General features: G+C 42.4%; 1 protein-coding gene across 1 annotated transcript in view; it reads left to right on the forward strand.

Moving 5' to 3' along the window:
* The window catches only part of swap70b (switching B cell complex subunit SWAP70b), a 155072-nt gene that overhangs the window by 87803 nt on the left and 45336 nt on the right, over positions 1 to 21933 (forward strand). The window contains exons 6-7 of the mRNA XM_068046386.1: positions 6350 to 6458; positions 11187 to 11368. Of these exons, the coding sequence (XP_067902487.1) occupies positions 6350 to 6458; positions 11187 to 11368 (291 nt within the window). The remainder of the gene's footprint in view (positions 1 to 6349; positions 6459 to 11186; positions 11369 to 21933) is intronic.

Below are 21933 nucleotides of genomic sequence, written 5' to 3' on the forward strand. Positions count from 1 at the left end.
TATTGTATCATTCCCCACCAAATAAAGACATATCTGAATGAGGTATTTTGCCCATGCAGATCATAATGAGTTATGAAAGAGGATTGTTTAGGATGATATATTTGAAATTATTCTTGAAGTAAAATTGTTTTCTTTCTTTGGTTGTTTCCTTCTCATTCTGGATCAATTAACCTTGCACTTATGTTATCTTTCAATGCTGTAATATGGTTACTTTTTTTTATCTCGGTTCTCAATCATGAGTTGTTACATAATGTGAAGAAAAAATCTTGCACTTCTTTAGTGCTTATCGTGAGCTCAGGACTTAAAGTTACTTCACAGCCAACAACTCATTGTTGTACTGTAGGGAAATGCAGCAGCCAATTTGGGCACAGCAAGGTCCCACAAACAGCAATGAGATAAATAACCAGATAATCTACAAACATATGAATTAGGAGCCGGAGTAGGCCACTCGGCCCTTCGAGCCTGCTCTGCCATTCAATAAGTTCATGGCTGAACTGATTACTCCACATTTCCACCTACCCCGATAACCTTTCACCCCCTTGCTTATCAAGAATCTATCTACCTCTGTCTTAAAAATATTCAAAGACTCTGCTTCCACCACCTTTTGAGGAAGAGAATTCCAAAGACTCGCGACCCTCAGAGAAATAAATTCTCCTCATCTCTGTCTTAAATGGGCGACCCCTTATTTTTAAACAGTGACCTCTAGTTCTAGATTCTCCCACAAGGGGAAACATCCATTCCACATGCACAAGGTCAAGACCCCTCAGGATCTTATATGTTTCAATCAAGTTGCCTCTTACTCTTCTAAATTCCAGCGGATACAAGCCTAGCCTATCCAATCTTTCCTCATAAGACAGCCCGCCCATTCTAGATATTGGTCCAGTAAACCTTCTCTGTACTGCCTCCAAAGCATTTACATCCTTCCTTAAATAAGGATACCAGTACTGTACACAGTACTTCAGATGTGGTCTCACCAATGCCCTGTATAGCTGAAGTATAACCTCCCTACTTTTGTATTCAATTCCTCTCGTGATAAATGATAACATTCTATTAGCTTTCCTAATTACTCGTTGTACCTGCATACTAACCCTTTGCGATTCATGCACGAGGACACCAGATCCCTCTGCATCCCAGAGCTCTGCAATCTCTCACCATTTAGATTATATGCTTTTTTATTCTTTCTGCCAAAATTGACAATTTCACATTTTCCCAAATTTGCTCCATTTGCCAGGTCTTTGCCCATTCACTTAACCTATCTATATCCCTTTATAGCTTCCTTATGACCTCTTCACAACTTACCTTCCTACCTATCTTTGTGTCATCAGCAAATTTAGCAACCATACCTATGGTCCCTTTGTCCGTCATTTATATAAATTGTAAAAAGTTGAGGCCCAGCACAGTTCCCTGTGGCACACCACTCCTTACATTTTGCCAACAAGAAAATGACCCATTGATGCCTACTCTTTGTTTCCTGTTAGTTAGCCAATCTCTTTCCATGCTAATATGTTACCCCCTACACCATGAGCTTTTATTTTCTGCCATAACCTTTGATGTGGCACCTTATCAAATGTCTTCTGGAAATCTAAGTACAATACATCCACCGGTTCCCCTTTATCCACAGCACATGTAACTCCCTCAAAGAACTCCAATAAATTGGTTAATCATGATTTCCCTTTCACAAAACCATGTTGACTCTGTCTGATTACCTTAATTTTTTTCTAAATGCCCTGCTCTAACGTCTTTAATAATAGCTTCTAACATTTTCCTTAAGACAGATGTTAAACTAACTGGCCTGTAGTTCCCTGCTTTCTGTCTCCCTTTTTGAATAAAAGAGTTACATTTGCTATTTTCCAATCTAATGGAACCTTCCCTGAATTTAGGGAATTTTGGAAAATTAAAACTAACGCATCAACTATCTCACTAGCCACTTCTTTTAAGACCCTAGGATGAAGTCCATCAGGCCCCGGGGACTAGTCAGCCCGCAGCTCCAACAGTTTGTTCAGTACCACTTCCCTGGTGATTGTAATTTTCTTGAGTTTCTCCCTCCCTTCCATTTCATGTCTTGCAGCTAATACTGGGATGTTACTTGTATCCTCAGTAGTGAAGACCAATGCTAAATATCTGTTCAATTCATTTGCCATCTCCTTATTATCCATTATTAATTCCCCAGACTAACTTTTTATCGGACCAACGCTCACTTTGTTAACTTTCCTTTTTTAAATACCTATAGAAACTCTTACTATCTGTCTTTATATTTCTAGCTAGCTTCCCCTTGTACTCTAATTTTACCTTCCTTATCAATCTTTGTCATTCTTTGCTCTTTTTTATATTCTGTCCAATCTTCTGACCTGCCATCCATCTTTGTGCAATTCTATGCTTTTTCTTTAAGTTTGATACTATCTTTATATGTTTTAGTTAACTACGGATGGTGGTTCCCACCCTTGGAATTTTTCTTTCTCATTAAAATGTGCCTATTCTGTGTATTCTGAAATATCCCCTTCAATGTCTGCCATTGCATCTCCCTCAAACTGAATGTAAAATTCAATCATATTATAATCGCTGCTACCTAGGGGCATCTTAACTATGAGGTCATTAATTAATCCTATCTTGTTGCACAATACCAGGTCTAGTATAGCCTGCTCTCTGGTTGGTTGGCTCCAGAAAGTATTGGTCCAAGAAATTATCCTGAAAACATTCTATGTACTCCTCATTTAGGCTACCTCTGACCATCTGATTTTTCCAGTCTATATGTAGGTTAAAAATCCCCTATAATTATCACTGTACCTTTCTGACAAGCTGCCATTACTTCTTCCTTTATACCCTTTCCTACAGTGTAGTTAATATTCGGTGGCCTGTACACCACTCCCACAAGTGACTTCTTGCCTTTATGATTTCTCATCTCTACCCAAATTGCTTCTACATCATCCCTCTCTATTGCGCTAATACCATCATTAATTAACAGAGCTACCCTCCCACCTTGTCCTCGCTTTCTGCCTTTCCTAAGTGCCATGTACCCTTCAATATTCAGGTTCCAATCTATATCGCTCCGCAGCCATGTCTCTGTAATGGCTATCAAATCATATTTATTTCTATTTGCGCTCTCAGTTCATCTGTTTTGTTTCAAATGCTACGTGCATTCAGATACGGAGTCTTTAGTTGTGTTCTTTTATTATTTTTGTAACCTCTAGCCTTATCTGTTGATCTACTCTTAGGTTTGTACGCTCTGTCCTTTCCTGTCATAGTCTGTTTATCATATCCCATATTAATATCTTTCTCTCACCTTGTCTCTACGCCTTGATTTACCATATCTTCCCAAATTTGATCCATTGTCTCCACTATTCAGTTTAAGACCTTCTCTTCTTCCCTAGCTATGTGGCTTGCTAGAAAACTGGCCCCAGCACGGTTCAGGTGTAGACTGTCCCAGCGGTACAGCCACCACTTTCCCCAATACTGGTACCAGTGCCCCACAAACCAGAACCCACTTTGCCACACCAGTCTTTGAGCCACGCATTAATTTCTCTAATCTTATTTTCCCTATGCCAGTTTTCACATGTCTCGGGTTATAATCCAGAGATTATTACCTTTGAGGTTGTGCTTCTTAATTTGGTGCCTAGTTCCTCATACTGACTATGCAGAACCTCTTTCCTTGTCCTGCCTATGTCTTTGGTACCTACATGGACCATGATGACTGGATCCTCTCCCTCCAACTGTAAGTTCATCTCCAGCCCTGAGGAGATGTCCCGAATCCTGGCACCGGGCAGGCAACACAGACGTCTGGACTTTCGCTCTTTGCTACAGAGAACGGTGTCAATCCCCCTAACTATACTGTCCCTAACTATACTGTCCCCTACTAACACTACATTCCTTTTTTCTCCCTCCACTTGAATGGCTTCTTGTACCACGGTGCCATGGTCAGGTTGCTCATCCACCCTGCAGCCTCCACTCTCATCCAAACAAGCTGTAAGAACCTCAGACCTGTTGGACAATCACAAAGGCTGAGACTCCTGCCCTATGGGTCCCCTTATCTGCCTCAGCTGCAGCCACACTCTCCTGTTTCTGACCACTAACCAAATCAGAAGACCGTATCCTGAGGTGTGTGACTGCCTCCTGGTACAAAATGTTCAGGTAACTTTCCCATTCCCTGATGTGTCACAGTGTCTGCAGCTCGGACGTCAGTTCAATGACTCTGAGCTGAAGCTCTTCGAGTCGGAAACACTTCCAGCAAACATGTTTGCCCTGGATCACACTGGCATCCAGGAGCTCCCACATGCTGCAGCTGTGACACATCACCTATCCTTCAATCCTTAATGTGTTTTAATTAACTACTTAATTATTTTATTTTCCTTTTTTAATATATTTTTTAAGCTTACCACTAGTTCCTTTACTATTTTAAACGTTAGGATTAGAATGGACCTTAATCACTTACCATGTACTCACCAAACAGGTAGCTTCTTCCCTGCTTACTCTGTTGATTCTGATGTCACTGTGATGTCATTTTTCGGTTTTTGTCTTTCCCTGCTCCACTCCTGCCGTGCTCCTCTCTCTCTCTCTCTCACTCTCCCTCACTCTGTCTCCAATCTCCGACTCTGGGCTTTTGGTGCACTCTTTAAACCTCCACTCCCACCGTGCTCCAATCTCTCTCTCACTCTGTCTGACTCCGGACTCTGTCTCTGGGCTTTTGGCGAGCTTTTAAAACCTCCGCTCCCACCATGCTCCTCTCTCTCTCTCTTGGTCTGTTTAGTGATATTGATTAAAGGATAAATATTGGCCAGGACATTGAAAGAACTCCCCTGCAATGAACAGTGGCATCGGAATCTTTCACATTCACCTCAGAGCAGACAGGGCCTTGCTTTAGCATCTCATCCGAAAGACTGCCTCTCCAACAGTGTAAAACTCCTACTGTTATGTACTGAAGTGTCTATCTGGGTTATGTGCCCAAGTCTCTGGAATGGGGTCTGAACCCACAACAATTAACTCAGCCTTTTTAACCTTCCAACAGTTAATACTTTCTCAGCTGAGAAATCCTGCATCCTTAGCTCTTTGTAACTTCTGAAACCTCCTTGCTTGGTACGAAAAGTACAACCCCTTTATACTAAAGGGAGACTTAGATCTGATGATAGCAATCTTCTTGGGAACCTTCCAGTGTACTTATGTACTTCGATAAATGACCTGTTCATTCTGATAACCTTGACAAATCTGTGTTCGCCTGAAATCTAATTGAAATCAACTGCCAGATTTTGATGAGTCCATCTCAGCAACAAGTCTTTAGTGAGAATTTTACTACTAACTCATGTGGTTTAGGAGGCCAGTGTTACTGTGCAATACTTTGCTCTAAATGGTTTACCAGTACAATGTATAATAACTGAATGAATAATATCTGGATATGTTTTCTTAATAAAGTTCCCTGATAGGAATTATGTTGTTTTCTGTATTGGTTGGTTATTTTATTGATAGTGGAGGTTTGTTGCTTCTGAGTGGAAAGGTTGTGCCCTGCTCTTGGACCTGAACACATGATGTAAGCTGATCCTTCAGTGCAGTACTGAGGGTGTGCTGCATTGTCCTAAGTATTGTCTTTAGTATGAGACATTAAACCCAGTTCCTGTCTCGTGGATGTATAAGGCCTCATGGCACCATTTGAAGAATACAGGGAGTTCTCCCAATGGCCTAGTCAACTTTCCTCCCTCAACCAGCAACATGAAAAACAGATTACTAGTCAGTCATCTCATCTGCTGTCTAAGACTGAGCTGTCAGTGAACTTCTTCCAGAAGAACAGTGATACACTTCAAAAAGTAATTCTTTTTATGTGAAGCAGTTTGGCATCCTGACGTTGTGAAAGACACTACTATATGCAAGTTTCTTTCATCCTTCCTCTTCCCACCAGCACCTCACCACCTACCCTCACCACACCCACCTCCTCATCCCCCATCCCCAATCATACAGCAGTGGCATCATGCATAAAATCTGCTCCTATTTCTCAGGAGGAAGTTAGATCATATCCCATCAGACTGCCAGCTATTTGTGAGTGTGACTAATGACTTTATGCTGATTTGAAAGCCTCAAATGTTAGTTCAAACCTATCTGATTCAATAAATTCAGAAAATTAATGGTCCTTGTGTGCTCAATTCCTGATGATAACTATTTGAGCCCAAAGGTAATTTAAAAAAAAAAATGTTTACGGAAGATATTCTCTCTCAGTAAATGAATGTCTGTCTCTAGAGAACAATGTCAGAGGCTGTGGTCTGTCTCTTAGTATTAACGTAAGGAGCTGATGTACAAAACATATGCAAATCTGACTGATGACCAAAGGCAATTAGATTGTGAAAATAAAAATATTTGATTTCTATTACAGTCTCTACCAGACAAAGATGGGAAGAAATGCCTCTTGCTGATCAAATGCTCTGATAAGAGTTTTGAGATCAGTGCATCTGACAAAAAAAAGAAACAAGAATGGATCCAAGGTAAGGACTCATTTTTTATATCAAATCTCTGCTGCTTGTAGACATTAGGCTAATATCTTCTGTAGCCTTCCTAAGCATAGAGGTCATTGGCTGAAAATCTTGTGTGAATCAAAATGGGCAATCCTCAAAACTAATCCAGCAACAATAATCCAGGTATGTTCATACCATCGCCCTGTCCTGCTCCTATTGCTGTGCTTGTCCACATGGCTGCACTCTGCCCGTGGAACCTTTCCCATTGCTGACCCAATCCAACTATCCAGTGCAAATTGCTTTTCTGATGTACATGCTGACCCAGGGAGTATACAAATGCACTTCCTTCCTGTTCTCAGATTCTCCTCTTCAGTAGGCTGCCTACGGCCTATGTGCTGACCAGCTGCTACACCTTACTCCCCAGCTCCTCTGTTTGCCACCGTTTTCTGCCTTTTCTGCCTTTCCTGCCTTAAAGGTAAGCTTCTCTGCAGCTCGTCCATTCACTGTTCCAGGCCAATAATCTGATATTTGCTGGTCCAGATGTGGCCGAGGAACTGGCTCTTTTAAAATACTAAAGCACAGGTGGGCACGGTGAAGAAAAGGCAAAAAGGTAAGAGGAGCTGGATAGGAGAAGAACGGGCGTAAGGGAGAAGCAGATGGGGAAAGCAGGATGTTAAAGTTGAGAGAAAGAGGGGAACAGGAATGAGAAAGGAACAGGGGCGCAATAACAGAAAAGGCCATCAGAGAGCAGGAGCAATGCCAACTGTAATGCATACATCGAGAAGAGTAGCAGAGGCATCAAAAATGTCAGCCAACAGGACTGGAAAAATGCAAATAAGGAAAAAACAGAAAAGAACACAACTCAATCTCAAAACAGATGCATGAAACAAAAGACAATAATGACAGCAAAAAACATGAGAAAATGGATCGTACTGCTAGTAACAAAAGGATGTTAGACGTTATAGTGTGTAACTTACTGTGAGCAACGCCATGGGAGATCCAATATTTACTAAATGCATTGGTAGTTAATTAATAAATAATACTATATCTGCCTTCATCTTTTAATATTTAATTTGTTGCCGCATGAAGAATTTGGCATCCATTGGAGCAGACTATTATCCACCATGCTTTGAATTCAGAGGGCATGGTGTGCTCAAATTGTAGGAAGTTTTAGTTAATGTGTGTTCTATTGGCACTATTAATTGCTTTGCTATAAAAATCTGTAAAATGCTACTAACTTTTGGATAGTGATCATGTGAATGATATTGATTAATACTAAATGAGCAAATAGCCCAGGAAAGCAATACGCATGAGTTATTTTTGTCTTGCATTTTGTTGGGATAGTGAGGCTATTTGTCTTTGGATTTCTTTTGTAATAAACCTGGGAAAGTACATTGGTATCAGCATCAAGATGAAGCAAAGCAACAAAGTCAGCCTAGGTATAACTTAAGTGTCAGTTGTGGCTCAGAAGTAGCATTCTTACCTCTGAGTCAAAACGTTGTGGGCTCAAGTCCCACAGTTTCGACCACTCCAAAGATTTGAGCATGTAGGTTGATACTTCAGTGCAGTACTGAGGGAGTGCTGCTCTCTTGAAGATGCCATCTTTTGGATAAGGTATTGAATTGCGGTCTTTTTTGCCATCTTGGCTGGATACAGAAGTTCCCTCGACATTATTCTAAGAAGATGGGGAATTCTGTGTGTCCTGGCCAACATTTATCCTTCAGCAAACACCACCTAAACAGATAATCTGGTAGCTTATTTCATTGCTGTTTGTGGGACCTTGCTGTTATATCACAACGGTACTAAACATCAGAAGTACTTTATCGGTGGTGAAGTGCTTTGAGATAATGAAAGGTGCAATACGAATGCAAGTTTGTTCTCTTTTAAAGGGGCCACCTCACAATGAGAACTTTTTTTCTGCACAGAAATTTATGATATGGAATGCACTGCCTGAAAGGGCGATAGGAGCAGATTCAATAGTAATATTATACAAATACTTATAGGGAAAGAAATTTAATAAAGGTTTCTATTTCTGTAATAATAAAGCCAAGGATCCCAGATTTTTTTTTAAACAGCCTTCTCAATTTGTCCTGCCACCTTCAAAGATTTGTGCACATTCACCTCCAGGTCATTCTATTCCTTTACCTCCTTTTAAAGTTGTACCATTTAGTTTATATTGCCTCTCCTCATTCTTCCTACCAAAATGTATCACTTCACACTCCTTGGCTTTAAATTTCATCTATCATTTGTCCACCCATTTTACCAGTCTAAGACCTCCTGAAGTCTGTTAATATCCTCCTTATTGTTTACTATGTTTCTGTGTTTCATGTCATCTGTAAACATTGAAATTATGCCCTGTGTATCCATGTCCAGATCATTAATATATATCAGAGCAGTGGCTGTAATACTGACCCCTGGGGAACTCAACTGTGTAACTCCCTCCACTCTGAAAAACAACCGTTCACCCCTACACTCTGTTTTCTGTCCCTCAGCCAGTTTTATATGCTTTCTAGTACTGTCCCTTTAATCCCATGAGCTTTAATTTTACTAACAAGTCTATTATGTGATACTTTAAGTGTATTTTGAACATCCATATACATAACATTGGCAGCACTACTTTCATTAACTGTTTCCATTACTTCAAAGAACTCTTAATCAAACAAAATTTGCCTTTAATAAATCTGTGCTGACTTTCATATATCAGTCCATACTTTTCAAAATGCAAATTGATTTTGCCCCAGATTATTATATCTCAAAGTTTTCCCACCATCAACGTTAGGCTGACTGGCCTGTAGTTGCCTGGTTTATCCCTCACCCTCTTTTTTTAAACAGGAGTCTAACATTTGTAATCCTCCAGTCCTCTGGCACCACCCCGTATCGACGGAGGATTGAAAGATTATGAGCAGAACCTCTGCAATTTCCACCCTTACTTCCCTCACTAACCTAGGATGCATTACATTCAGACAAGGTGACTTTTCAATCTGGGTACTGCAAACCTACGTACATCTGCTTTGTCTATTTTTATCCTGTGCAATATTGCTACTGCTACTTTGATGGCATCCTCTTCTCTAGAGCCTCCACAAGAAGAGCTCCTTTTAGTCCCTAATTGCCCCCACCCCCATTTCTTGGACTACCCTTTTACTTTTTATGTGTTTATAAAGACTTTTGGATTCCCTTTTAAGTCGGCCACTAATCTATTTTCATTTCCTTTGCCCCTCGTTCCCTTTTTTTAGATCTCCTCTGTACTTTCTATATTCAGCTGGGTTCTCTACTGTATTATGAACCTTACATTTGTCATAAGCCTCTTTTTCTCTGTCTCATTTTAACCTCTATATCTTTCGTCATCCAGGAAGCTCTTTTCTCTTTACAATGCTACCACCATATCGACAAAATATTGGATTCTGAAATAGAAAGGATCAGACTGGGGGCAAATCTGGGGCAGTCCAAAATGCACTTGGAATGCATGTGCATAAATGAACATAGTGTGGTAAATAAGGTTTGTGAACTGTCCTTTTTCTCTTTATCGGAACGTGTTTACTCTGTACCCAAACCATCTCTGCTTCGAAGGCCTCCCATTGTTCAATTACTGTTTTACCTATCAGTTTTTGATTCCAGTCCACCTGAGCCAGATCCCTTTTCAGCTTTGTGAAGTTATATATTTTTATGTTTGGTTGTTCCTGGTCCTTTTCCATAACTAAACCTGATGATATGATCACTGTTCCCCAAATGCTCTCCCACTGAAATGTGCTCCACTTGTCCACTTCATTCCCCAGAACTAGATCCAACATGGCTTCCTTCCTCGTTGGGCTGGAAACACTCGGATCAAGAAATTTCTCTTGTACGCATTTCAGGAATCCTAACTCCTCTGTCCTTTACGCTGTTACTATCCCAGTCAATATTAGGATAACTGAAGGCTCCCATTAACATTACTCTGCCATTCTTGCATCTTTATGTAATTTGCCAGTAAATTTTCTGCTCTGTCTCTTTCCCACTATTTAGTGGTTTATAGTATACACCCAGTAGCAGACTAGCTTTTCTATTAATTCTAACCAAATAGATTTTGTATTTAGCCCCTCATATATAGAATTCCTCTCCAGTGCTTTAATAGTTGCTTTGACCAATAGTGCCAGCTCCTTTTTTTCCTTCCCTGTCTTTCCTGAATACCTTTTTGCCAGGAATGTTAAGTTCCCAATGTTCTCCAAAGAACCAGGTCTCTATTATTGCCATTATGTCATAGTCTCATGTTACGACTTGTGCCTGCAGCTCACCAAACTTATTCACCACACTGTGTATTTACGCACATGCATTCCAAACCCATCTCTGACTGCTCCACAGTTGCCCCCATTTGATCCTTCCTATTCCGGAATCCAATCTTTCTGTTGATATGGCGGTAGCAATGTAATATAAGTTCCAATTAATAGAATATTTCTTCCTGTAAGGTCAGTAGGTTTTAGCAGCACTATTATTCACTTAGTCCCCAGACTCTCAATCACTTATTGTACTATAATATCTTGTATGCTTCAAGAAGCCGTAAATTTCAGTCCCCGTGTTCAGAAACCAGACTTTCAAAGAAGTGGAGACATATTGACTGAATAATTTGCATACCAGTATGACGCATATTGACACTGGCACAAGTCTGGCATGAGTGTTGGTCTGTCAGCCATAGAGAAGAGTACACTGGCAGTGGTAGCTTTGATTCTATAACATGTCGCAAACGTAGCTTTGTGTTCAGTTTCTGACTTTGTGCATTTTGAATAGCTATTCAAACTGCCATCAACCTACTGAAGGACGAGAGACTTCCTCCTCACAAGGAAGGACGCCAAAAACGACGAGAGCTGCGGATGAAACTACAAGCAGAGCAAGAAGAGATTGCACAGCGAATGAAAGAGCTGCAGCTGGCAAATGAAGACAAACAGCAAGAATTAGAAAAAATGCGTAAGGTGAGGGAGATTTGATCTGAGTCACTATCAGATAAATGTGTATCTTTAGAAGTGGTAAAGGGCTTCCCTAAAACCAGGTAACTAATAATTTAAGAAATGGTCAGTATCCAAAAAAAGTGATTAATAGGCTCCTATGTCAGTTACCCAACTGCAGTGAAACTTGTAAAAACCAACACTCCCAAAAAACAGACACTTACTGACAACCCCAAATAACTTGCATTGTAACACATAGAGGCTGTACCTCGAAACCATGACCACTTGCAAATTACAAACCACGGCGAGCCTTCAATACACCAAGCCTTGCCTTGCCTTGTCTTAGAGGGGGTGCAGTGGAGGTGCTGTAGCTTGATTCCTGGGATGAGAGGGCTGTCCCAAGAGGAAAGATTGAGTAGAATGGGCCTGTGCTGTTTGAGTTCAGAGGAATGAGAGGTATTCTCATTGAAACAAATAAAATTCTTCAAGAGCTTAAAAGGGTAGAGGCAGAAAGGCTGTTTCCTCTGGTTTGGGAGTCGAGCACTTAGACGTCATAGTCTCAGGATAAGGGGTCGACCATTTAGGCAGAGATAAGTTGAAATTTCTTCGCTCAGAGGATTGTGAATCTTTGGATCTTTGGAGAGCTGTGGATATGTAGTCAATGAATATATTCAAGACTGAGATTGATAGATTTTTGAACACATAGGAAATCAAGGGTTATGGGGATAGGGTGGGAAAGTGGACCATAAGTTCTGCCATGATCTTATTAGAGTCATAGAGTATTACAGCACAGAAACGGGCCCTTCAGCCCAACGCGCCTGCGCCAACCATCAAGCACCCATCCTAACTAATCCCATTTCCCCGCACTTGGCCCGTAGCCTTGTTTGTTATGGCGTTTCAAGTGCTCATCCAAATACTTCTTGAATGTCGTGCGTGTTCTTGCCTCTATCACCCCTTCAGGCAGTGTGTTCCAGATTCCAACCACCCTCTGAGTGAAAAAATTCTTCCTCAACTCCCCTCTAAACCTTCTGCCCATTACATAAATCTATGCCTCCTAGTTATTGACCCCTCCACTAAGGGAAAAAGTTTCTTCCTATCTATCCTATCAATGCCCCTTATAATTTTGTATACCTCAATCAGGTTCCCCTTCAGTCTTCTCCGCTCCAAGGAAAACAACCCCAGCCTATCTTCATAACTGAAATGCTCCAGTCCAGGCAACATCCTGGTGAATCTCCTCTGCACCCTCTCCAGTGCAATCACATCCTTCCTATAGAGTGGCAACCAGAACTGTACACAGTACTCCAGCTGTGGCTTAACTAGCGTTTTATACAGCTCCATCATAACCTCCCGACTCTTATACTCTATGCCTCTGCCAATAAAGGCAAGTATCCCGTATGCCTTCCTAACCACCTTATTTACCTGTGCTGCTGCCTTCAGTGATCTATGGACAAGTATACCAAGGTCCCTCTGACCCTGTACTCCCTAGGGTCCTACCATCCATTGTATATTCCCTTGCCTTGTTAGTCCTCCCAAAGTGCATCACCTCACACATCTCAGGATTAAACTCCATTTGGCACTGCTCCGCCCATCTTACCAGCCCATCTATATCGTCCTGTAGTCTAAGGCTTTCCTCCTCACTAGTTACGACGCCACCAATTTTCGTGTCATCTGCCAACGTACTGATCATACCTCCTATATTCATGTCTAAATCACTAATGTACAATACAAACAGTAAGGGTCCCAGCACTGATCCCTGTGATATACCACTGGTCACAGCCTTCCAATCACAAAAACAACCCTCGACCATTACATTCTGCATCCTGCCACTAAGCCAATTTTGAATCCAATTTGCCAAATTACCCTGGATCCCATGGGCTCTTAGCTTCTTAACCAATCTCCCATGCGGGACCTTATCAAAATCCTTCCTGAAATCCATATAGACTACATCAACTGCTTTAGCCTCATCTACACATCTCGTTACCTCCTCGAAAAATTCAATCAAATTTGTTCGATGCGATCTCCCTCTGACAAAGCCATGCTGTGTTGAATGATGGATCGGGCTCGAGGGGCCTTATGGCCTAGTCCTGCTTCTATTTTTCTTGTGTTCTTAAGTCAGTTTGCAACTTAAAAGACTGGCCACACAGGTATGTGGGAGGTGTCATCAGATGACCGCACTGTGGCGCAATGGTTAGCACTGCAGCCTCACAGCTGCAGGGACCCGGGTTCGATTCTGGGTACTGCCTGTGTGGAGTTTGCAAGTTCTCCCTGTGACTGCGTGGGTTTTCGCCGGGTGCTCCAGTTTCCTCCCACAGCCAAAGACTTGCAGGTGATAGGTAAATTGGCCATTGTAAATTGTCCCCAGTGTCAGTAGGTGGTAGGGAATATGGGATTACTGCAGGGTTAGTATAAATGGGTGGTTGTTGGTCGGCACAGACTCAGTGGGCCGAAGGGCCTGTTTCAGTGCTGTATCTCTAAATAAAAAATAAATTAAAAAAATAAAGAAGGAGAACACCTTTTGTGGAATGGAGTTCTCTTTACCCAGGATCCATAGCTGCAGTGAAACCACTCTATCTCTGGGATTGAATGGTTGTGTGGCTCTATTCCAAAGATTGATGAGTTTCTCTGCCACTATGGATGCTGGCCAGGAACTGCTGATGAGGGGTTGGTGGAGTTGTGGTCCCTGAAGTCGCTGGTAGGAGGGGGTGGGTGATGCCGCGGGTCTGAAATTAAGGGGGCTTGAGTTCAGAGGAGAGGGAAACTGAAGAATGGGGGGCTCAGGAGAAAGGGAGACTGGGGAATGGGGCCGAGGGAGACTGAGAAATGGGAGCTCAGATGAGCAATGAAGACTGGAGAATGCGGGCTGAGGAACTGTGGGGACTGGGGAGAAGGGCGACTGGGAAATAGAGGCTCGGGGAGCGATGGGAATAGGAACTGATGAGAGAGAGATGGGGGCTTAGGGCTTACTCACATGTGGCCTCCTGGTTTTGGATTGTCTCAACAGCTATTGGCGCAAAACCATAAATAAAGATTCTCAACTACATTTTCAAGTAAATCCATTTGTAGATGCCATGTGATTCAACATTACATGTTCAAATATAATGATGTCAGCATATCACGTGATTAAATCTCCAAGGATGTTGGCAACACTACTCCACTAGTATGTCAAGTACTGAAGAGTTGGTAACAGCCCCCTCCCTACCCACCCTGCCCCCCAGTACTTCAAACATTAGCAGCTGCAGCATTTGGAGCGAGCGGCTACTGGAGTGAGATCTGCAGGACATTAATTCTTCCATCCCACCATTTGGCTGGGAACTCCCAGGCACTCTGGCCCTACATCAGCCACCTTTTTTTTATTGGTTCATCGATGCAAGCATCACTGTCAAGGCCAGCATTTATTGCCCATCCCTAATTTCTCTTGAGAAGGTGGTGTTAAGTTGCCCTCTTAAACTGCTGCAGTCTCTGTGGTGTTTTACACCCACAGTGCTGCTAGGGAGGGAGTTCCAGGATTTTGACTCCGCGATGTGCAGGCTGCCAAAGTGGAGATCCCAGAATAAAGACATCCCTCCCTCAATAGAAAAGGATTCTTGGATGCTAATGAACTGGGAAACCCAGTGAACAGAAAACTAACTGAAATTTCTGCAGCTACCGATCTGCTCAGTCACACCTTCAGTGCCCTAGCCTCCATTAAAGTTATTAAGCACACTCTCACCCTGGTTGCTTCCCAGATACGGCCCTCATCGCTGCTTCCTTAAGTCCAAAGAATGCATACTTGAATGTTTATCGCAGACAACTGGTTTAGCCATTTATCGCTAATCTGTCTGGACCACAAAGCACTAAAAGATCCTCCTTTCCTCTGCCAAAATTGCGCACTATTCCAAGATCATTGTGGAATGCAAAGATAACCCCATCTTCTTTTCTCTACAGCAAACCATGGTCTTAAACCCCCCTCTCCTGTCTCCTCCACCTTCACCTCCAAAAACAATGCAAAGAGCTCATGGATATCTTTGTTATTGCAGTTCCAGCACCATGTACAGTAACAGAGTTGTCAGAAGAGCAATGGGATCAAAATGATGATCTGTTGGTGGAGGCAGAAAAGTTGGCTGAGGTACTAACTGAGTACTTTGCATTGGTGTTTACCAAGGAAGAGGACTTTGGCAAAGCTATGATAAATGAGGTTGTCAGGATACTGGAGGAGATAAAAATTAAGAGGAGGTACTAGGAAGGCTGTGGATAAGTCACCCGGTCCAGATGGATGCATTCTAGGTTGCTGAGTGAGCTAAGGGTAGAAATTGTGGAGGTGCTGGCCACCATTCCGCCAGTCCTCCCTTGGATACAGGAATGGTGACAAAGGACTGGAGCTTTGCACAGTTGCACCCTTGTTCAAAAAAAGGAAGCAGGATTAACCTAGCATTATAGGCCAGTAAGTTTAACATTGGTGGTAGGAAAGCTTTTAGAAACAATTCAGGAGAAAATTAAGTTATTTGAACAATCATTGACTGATAAAGGAAAGTCAGCGCAGATTTGTTGAGGGCAAATTGTGTTTGACTCATTTGATTCAATTTTTTTGATGAGGTAAAAGAGAGGGTGGATGGGGGCAATGCAGTTGATCCTGTGTATATAGACTTTCAAAAGGAGTTTGATAAAGTACCATTTATTAGACTAGTTAACAAAATTGAAGCCTATGGGATAAAAGGGGCAATAGAAACATGGATCCACAATTGGCCAAGTGATATAAAATAGAGAGCTGTGGGTGTTTTTTGGACTGGAGGGCGGTATACAGTGCTGTTCTGCAAGGTTCAGTACTAGAACACTGCTGCTTTTGATATACATTGACAACTTGGACTTGAGGGTATGATTTCGAAATTTGTAGATGACATGAGACTTGGAAGTGTAGTAAACACTGAGCAAGTTAGTAATAGACTTCAAGAGAGCATAGACAGGCTGGTGGAAGGCGAGGACACATGGCAGATGAAATTCAATGCAGAAAAGTGTGACGTGATACATTTTGGTAGGAAGAATGAGGAGAAACAATACAAGCTAAATTGTACAATTTTAAAGTGGGTGCAAGAAGGAGGAGACCTGGGGTGTTTGTGCACAAATCTTTGAAGGTGGCAGGGCAGGTTAACAAAGCAGTTAATAAAACATGTGGGATCCTGGGCTTTGTAAATAGAGGTATAGAGTACAAAAAACAAGAAGTTATGCTAAACCTATGCCAACCCCGCCAGGACTACTGTGTCCAATTCTGGACACTACACTTTAGGAAGGTTGTGAAAACTCTGGAGAGTGTGCAGAGAGATTTACTAGAATGGTTCCATAGTTACATGGATAGACTGGAGAAGCTGGGAATGTTCTCCTCAGAGCAGAGAAGGTGAAGAAGTGATTTGGCAGAGGTGTTCAAAGTCATGAAAGGTTGAGATGGAGTAAATAAAGAGAAACAGCTTCCAGTGGCTAAAGGGTCGAAACCAGAGAGCATGGATGTAAGGTGATTGGCAAAAGAAGCAGAGGCGACATGAGGAAAAGTTTTTTTATGCAATGAGTGGTTAGGATTTGGAATGCACTGCCTGATAGAGTGGTGGATACAGATTCACAAGTAGCTTTCAAAAGGGAATTGGATGAATAAAGGAGAAAATATTGCAGGGATTTGGGGAAAGAGTGGGGGAGTGGAACTAACTGGATTGTTCTTCGAAAGAGCCAGTGCAGACTCGATGGGCAGAATGGCCGACCACCTACTGTACTGTTCTATGATTCTAAGATTGTGACTATATGTTCACTGCCGTGCGAATTCCCTCTCTCCCCTTTCCCACCAGGCCATACTTCCTCTGAGGCCTCCTAGCCTGAACTTGCATCTTTCTCTATTTTCTCAACTATCTCCACTCATCCCTTCACCAAATTGTTCATGAGACCCAACTCCTGCTCCCTCAAACCTATTCCCCACTAAACTGCTGATCATCCAGTTTCCTCCCTGGCCCCCATGTTAGCTGATATCATGAATGGTTCTCTCTCCTTGGGTACTGTCTCACTCTCCTTCAAATCTGCGATTATTACCCCTCGCCTCAAGAATCAACCCTTGACCCCTTTGTTTGCAAATTACTGCCCTATCTTCAACCTCCCTTTCCTCTCCAAAGTCTTGAACATGCTGTTGCCTCCTAATCTGTGCCTATCTGTCCCATCTGTCCTGGAACTCCTTGTTTGAATCACTCCGGTCTTGTTTCTGCCCTGCCACAGTACTAAAACAGCTCTTATCGAAGTAACAAATGGCATCCTATGGAGCTGTGACCATGGTATGAACTGTCCCTCCTTGTCCTTCTCGACCTCTCTCAGCCTTTGACATGGTTGACCACACTATCCTCCTCCAGTGCCTCTCCTCCATCGTCCAGCTGGGTGGGACTGCTTTCGCCTGGTTCCATTCTTATCTATCTAATCATAACCAGAGAATCACCTACAATGGCTTCTCTTCCCACTCCTGCACCATTAGCGCTGGCATCCCTCAAGAATCTATCTTTGGCCGTCTCCCAGTTCTCATCTACATTCTGCCCTGAGGTGACTTCATCAAAAAGCACAGCATCAGTTTTTACATGTACGCTGACGATACCCAGCTCTACCTCACCATCAATTCTAACAACCACTCCACTGTTTCTAAATTATCAGACTACTTGTCTGACATCCAGTACTGGATGAGCAGAAATTTTCTCCAGCTCAATATTCGAAGTCTCCACCACAAACTCCATTCCCTAGCCACTGATTCTATCCCTCTCCCTGGCAACTATTTGAGGCTGAACCAGATTGTTCACAATCTTACTGTCATATTTGACCCCAAGATGAGCTTCCGACCACATATCCATGCCATCGCCAAGACATATTTCCCCTCAGTAACATTGCCCAACTCCATCCCTGACTCTGATCCATGGGCTGCTGAAACCCTCATCCTTGCCTTTGTTACCTCCAGACTCAACTATTCAAATGTACTGCTTGCCGGCCTCCCATTTTCCACCCTCCATAAGCTAAAGACCATCCAAAACTCTGCCGCCCTATCCTAACTCGCACTAAATGCTATTCACTCATCACTCCTGTGCCCGCTGAACTACGGTGGCTTCCAATTAAGCAAAACCCTGATTTTTAAAATACTCCTTGTTTTCAAATCCCTCCAGGCCTTGTCTCTCCCTATCTCTGTAGCCTCCTCCAGCCCTACAACCCTCCGAGATCACTGTGCTCCTCCAATTCTGACCTCTTGCACACCCCTAATTTTGATCGCTCCACCATTGGCGGCCATGCCTTAAGCTATCGCGCCCTAAGCTCTGGAATCCCCTCCCTAAACCTCTCTGCCTTTCTTCCTTTCTTTCCTCTTTTAAGACATTCTTTAAAGTCTACTTCTTTGACCAAGCTTTTGGTCATCTGACCTGATCCTTTTATTACTCAGTTGTCAAATTTTGCCACGTAATGCTTCTGTAAACTGCCTTGAGACGTTTTACTTTATTAAAGGCACTATAGGAGTGCAAGTTTTTGTAGCTGTTGAAATTGTATCCCACTGGCAGGGCTCAAGAATTAGGCACAATCCCAGGGGAGGGTGAAAAAAGAAGGAACGTGACGGGATACAACCAATCCTGGGATATTTGGCTCATCTAGTTTACAGTACATAAAATGACCATTTTGAAAATAACACCTGCAAATAACGGGCACCTGATGCAATTCCCTTAGGTGCCCCTAGTTTATAGGGTTTCTCAGTACATCAGCTGGCTTCCACTGCATGCCAACTGCAAAACTAAGCACAAATAGTTTTCTTTACAAATCAAAAGGACCATTATAAATGTTTAGCACTATTATGGCAATAACTTGTTCTAGGTTCTGCTGTTATTGGTTTAGATTTAATTGGAATTACTTAATTAGCCACTTAATAGCTTGATCTAATACTTATACCACTGTCTGATTCAGCAAGTGATGGTGAGGTTTATTACAAGATTAAAGGAAATACTGATTACTTTAGGCACACCTACTATCTAAGCATGGTATGTTATTGTCAAAAGCTGCAAAACAATCTTCATGCTGCACAATTAAAGTATTTCAATGTTTGCATTCTTCTGTATGTTAAGGAAAATTAAGTTAGAAGCAAATGGAAAATTAAAAGTCTTGCAATGTGACTTATATTTTTGGTGGATATAATGTGGACATCCTGGATACATTGCCATGCAGTATGGGTCTGTCTAAATGCAACTTAATCTGAGATTGTAGAAAAGTAGAGTGAGGCCTAATAAATTGAAGAGTTCATGTACAGGAAATAAAAAGTAACACAATTTCCATGGAGGAGATAACTGGTGATAGTTTAAGTGCCAATTGGGAACCCACCAACAGTGCATAAATGAACTTGAACTGGAAGCTATTATCACTGGGTCAGACCGGTCCAAAGCAGGTAAGAAGGTCCAGCCTCTTATATTTCCCCCCCTCCCCCGCCCCCCCAAATGCTGAAGCTGTTGTGAGGTAAATTGTAGCATGCTCAGTTTGCAGTGTAAAATGCTATGTAAATAAGCCTTTCATAAACATGGTTTTTTTTAGAAAGGTTTAAAATAGGTCTGTGGCTTAGATATGCAGAACTAAAATCTACACAAGACGAAGGTATCTTTTTATAATCCCTAGTTATTACAGCATGAATCTGAATACTATCTTGAGCTTTCACCATAAGCACCGACTGATTTTATTTTCCATTGTAGTCAGAGCCAATACATTTTAACTAGAGCTCCCATTAACTAGTAAAAGAAAGTGTTTACCTGAAGAACAATTCATTCCATGTAATGTTTCAAAGTGTAGGCTATATCTGCAAATGTTGGGTGACTTGATCCCAGGTCTCTGCACATAGGTGCTATTCATCATCTAGAAGATGTGCCAGAGAAGTCTGAATTTACTCCTTTGCATTTCTCAAGCACAAACTGCCCCCATCCATCTTTCGTTCTCATAGTCATACAGCACAGAAACAGGCCCTTCGGCCCATCTTGTCCATGCCGGCCATCAAGCACCTATCTATTCTAATCCCATTTTCGAGCAGTGGCCTGTAGCCTTGTATGCTATGGTGTTTCAAATGCTCATCCAGATACTACTTAAATGTTGTGAGGGTTCCTGCCTCTACCACCCCTTCAGGCAGTGTGTTCCAGCTTCCAACCACAATCCGGGTGAAAAAAAATTTCCTCACATCCCCTCTAAAGCTCCTGCCCCTTACCTTAAATCTGTGCCCCCTGGTTATTGACACCTCTACTAAGGGAAAAGGTTTCTTCCTATCTACGCCCCTCGTAATTTTGTATACCTCAATCAGGTCCCCCCTCAGCCTTCTCTGCTCTAAGGAAAACAACCCTAGGCCTATCCAGTCTCTCTTCATAGCTGAAATGCTGCAGTCCAGGCAACATCCTGGTGAATCTCCTCTATACCCTCTCCAGTGCAATCACATCTTTCCTGTAGTGTGGCGACCTCAATGAAATCCAGAAAGCTACAAACAATGCCAAAGACTTGCAGGTTGATAGGTAAATTGGCCATTAGCAATTGCCCCTAGTATAGGTAGGTGGTAGGGAAATATAGGGACAGGTGGGGATGTGGTAGGAATATGGAATCAGTGTAGGATTAGTATAAATGGGTGGTTGATGGTCGGCACAGACTCGGTGGGCCGAAGGGCCTGTTTCAGTGCTGTATCTCTAAACTAAACTAAAATACTCCAGCTGTGGCCCAACTAGCGTTTTATACAGCTCCACCATAACCTCCCTGCTCTTATATTCTATGCCTCAGCTAATAAAGGCAAATATCCCATATGCCTTCCTAACAGCCTTATCTACCTGTGCTGCTGCCTTCAGTGATCTATGGACAAGTATACCAAGGTCCCTCTGACCCTCTATACTTTCTAGGGTCCTACCATCCATTGTATGTTCCCTTACCTTGTTAGTCCTCCCAAAATGCATCACATCACACATCTCAGGATTAAATTCCATTTGCCACCGCTCTGCCCATCTTACCAGCCCATCTATATCGTCCTGTAATCTAGGGCTTTCTCCTCACTATTTATGACACCACCAATTTCCGTGTCATCTGCGAACTTACTGATCATGCCTTCTATATTCACGTCTAAATCATTAATGTATGCTACAAGCAGCAAGGGTCCCAGCACTGATCCATGCAATACACCACTGGTCACAGGTTTCCACTTGCAAAAACAACCCTCAACCATCATCCTCTGCCTCCTGCCACTAAGCCAATTTTCGATCCAATTTTCCAAATTACCCTGGATCCCATGGGTTCTTACCTTCTTAACCAATCTCCCAAGCGGGACTTTATCAAAAGCCTTACTGAAGTCCATGCAGACTACATCAACTGCTTTCCCTTCATCTACACATCTAGTCACCTCCTCGAAAAATTCAATCAAATTTGTTAGACACGATCTCCCGCTGACAAAGCCATGCTGACTATCCTTGATTAATTCCTGCCTCTCCACGTGGAGATTAATCCTGTCCCTCAGAATTTTTTCCAATAGTTTCCCTACCATTGATAGACTCACCGGTCTGTAATTTCCTGGTTTATCCCTGCTACCCTTCTTGAATAATGGTACCACATTTGCTGTTCTC

This window comes from Heterodontus francisci, chromosome 14 (assembly GCF_036365525.1).
Source record: "Heterodontus francisci isolate sHetFra1 chromosome 14, sHetFra1.hap1, whole genome shotgun sequence".
Lineage (NCBI taxonomy): Eukaryota > Metazoa > Chordata > Chondrichthyes > Heterodontiformes > Heterodontidae > Heterodontus > Heterodontus francisci.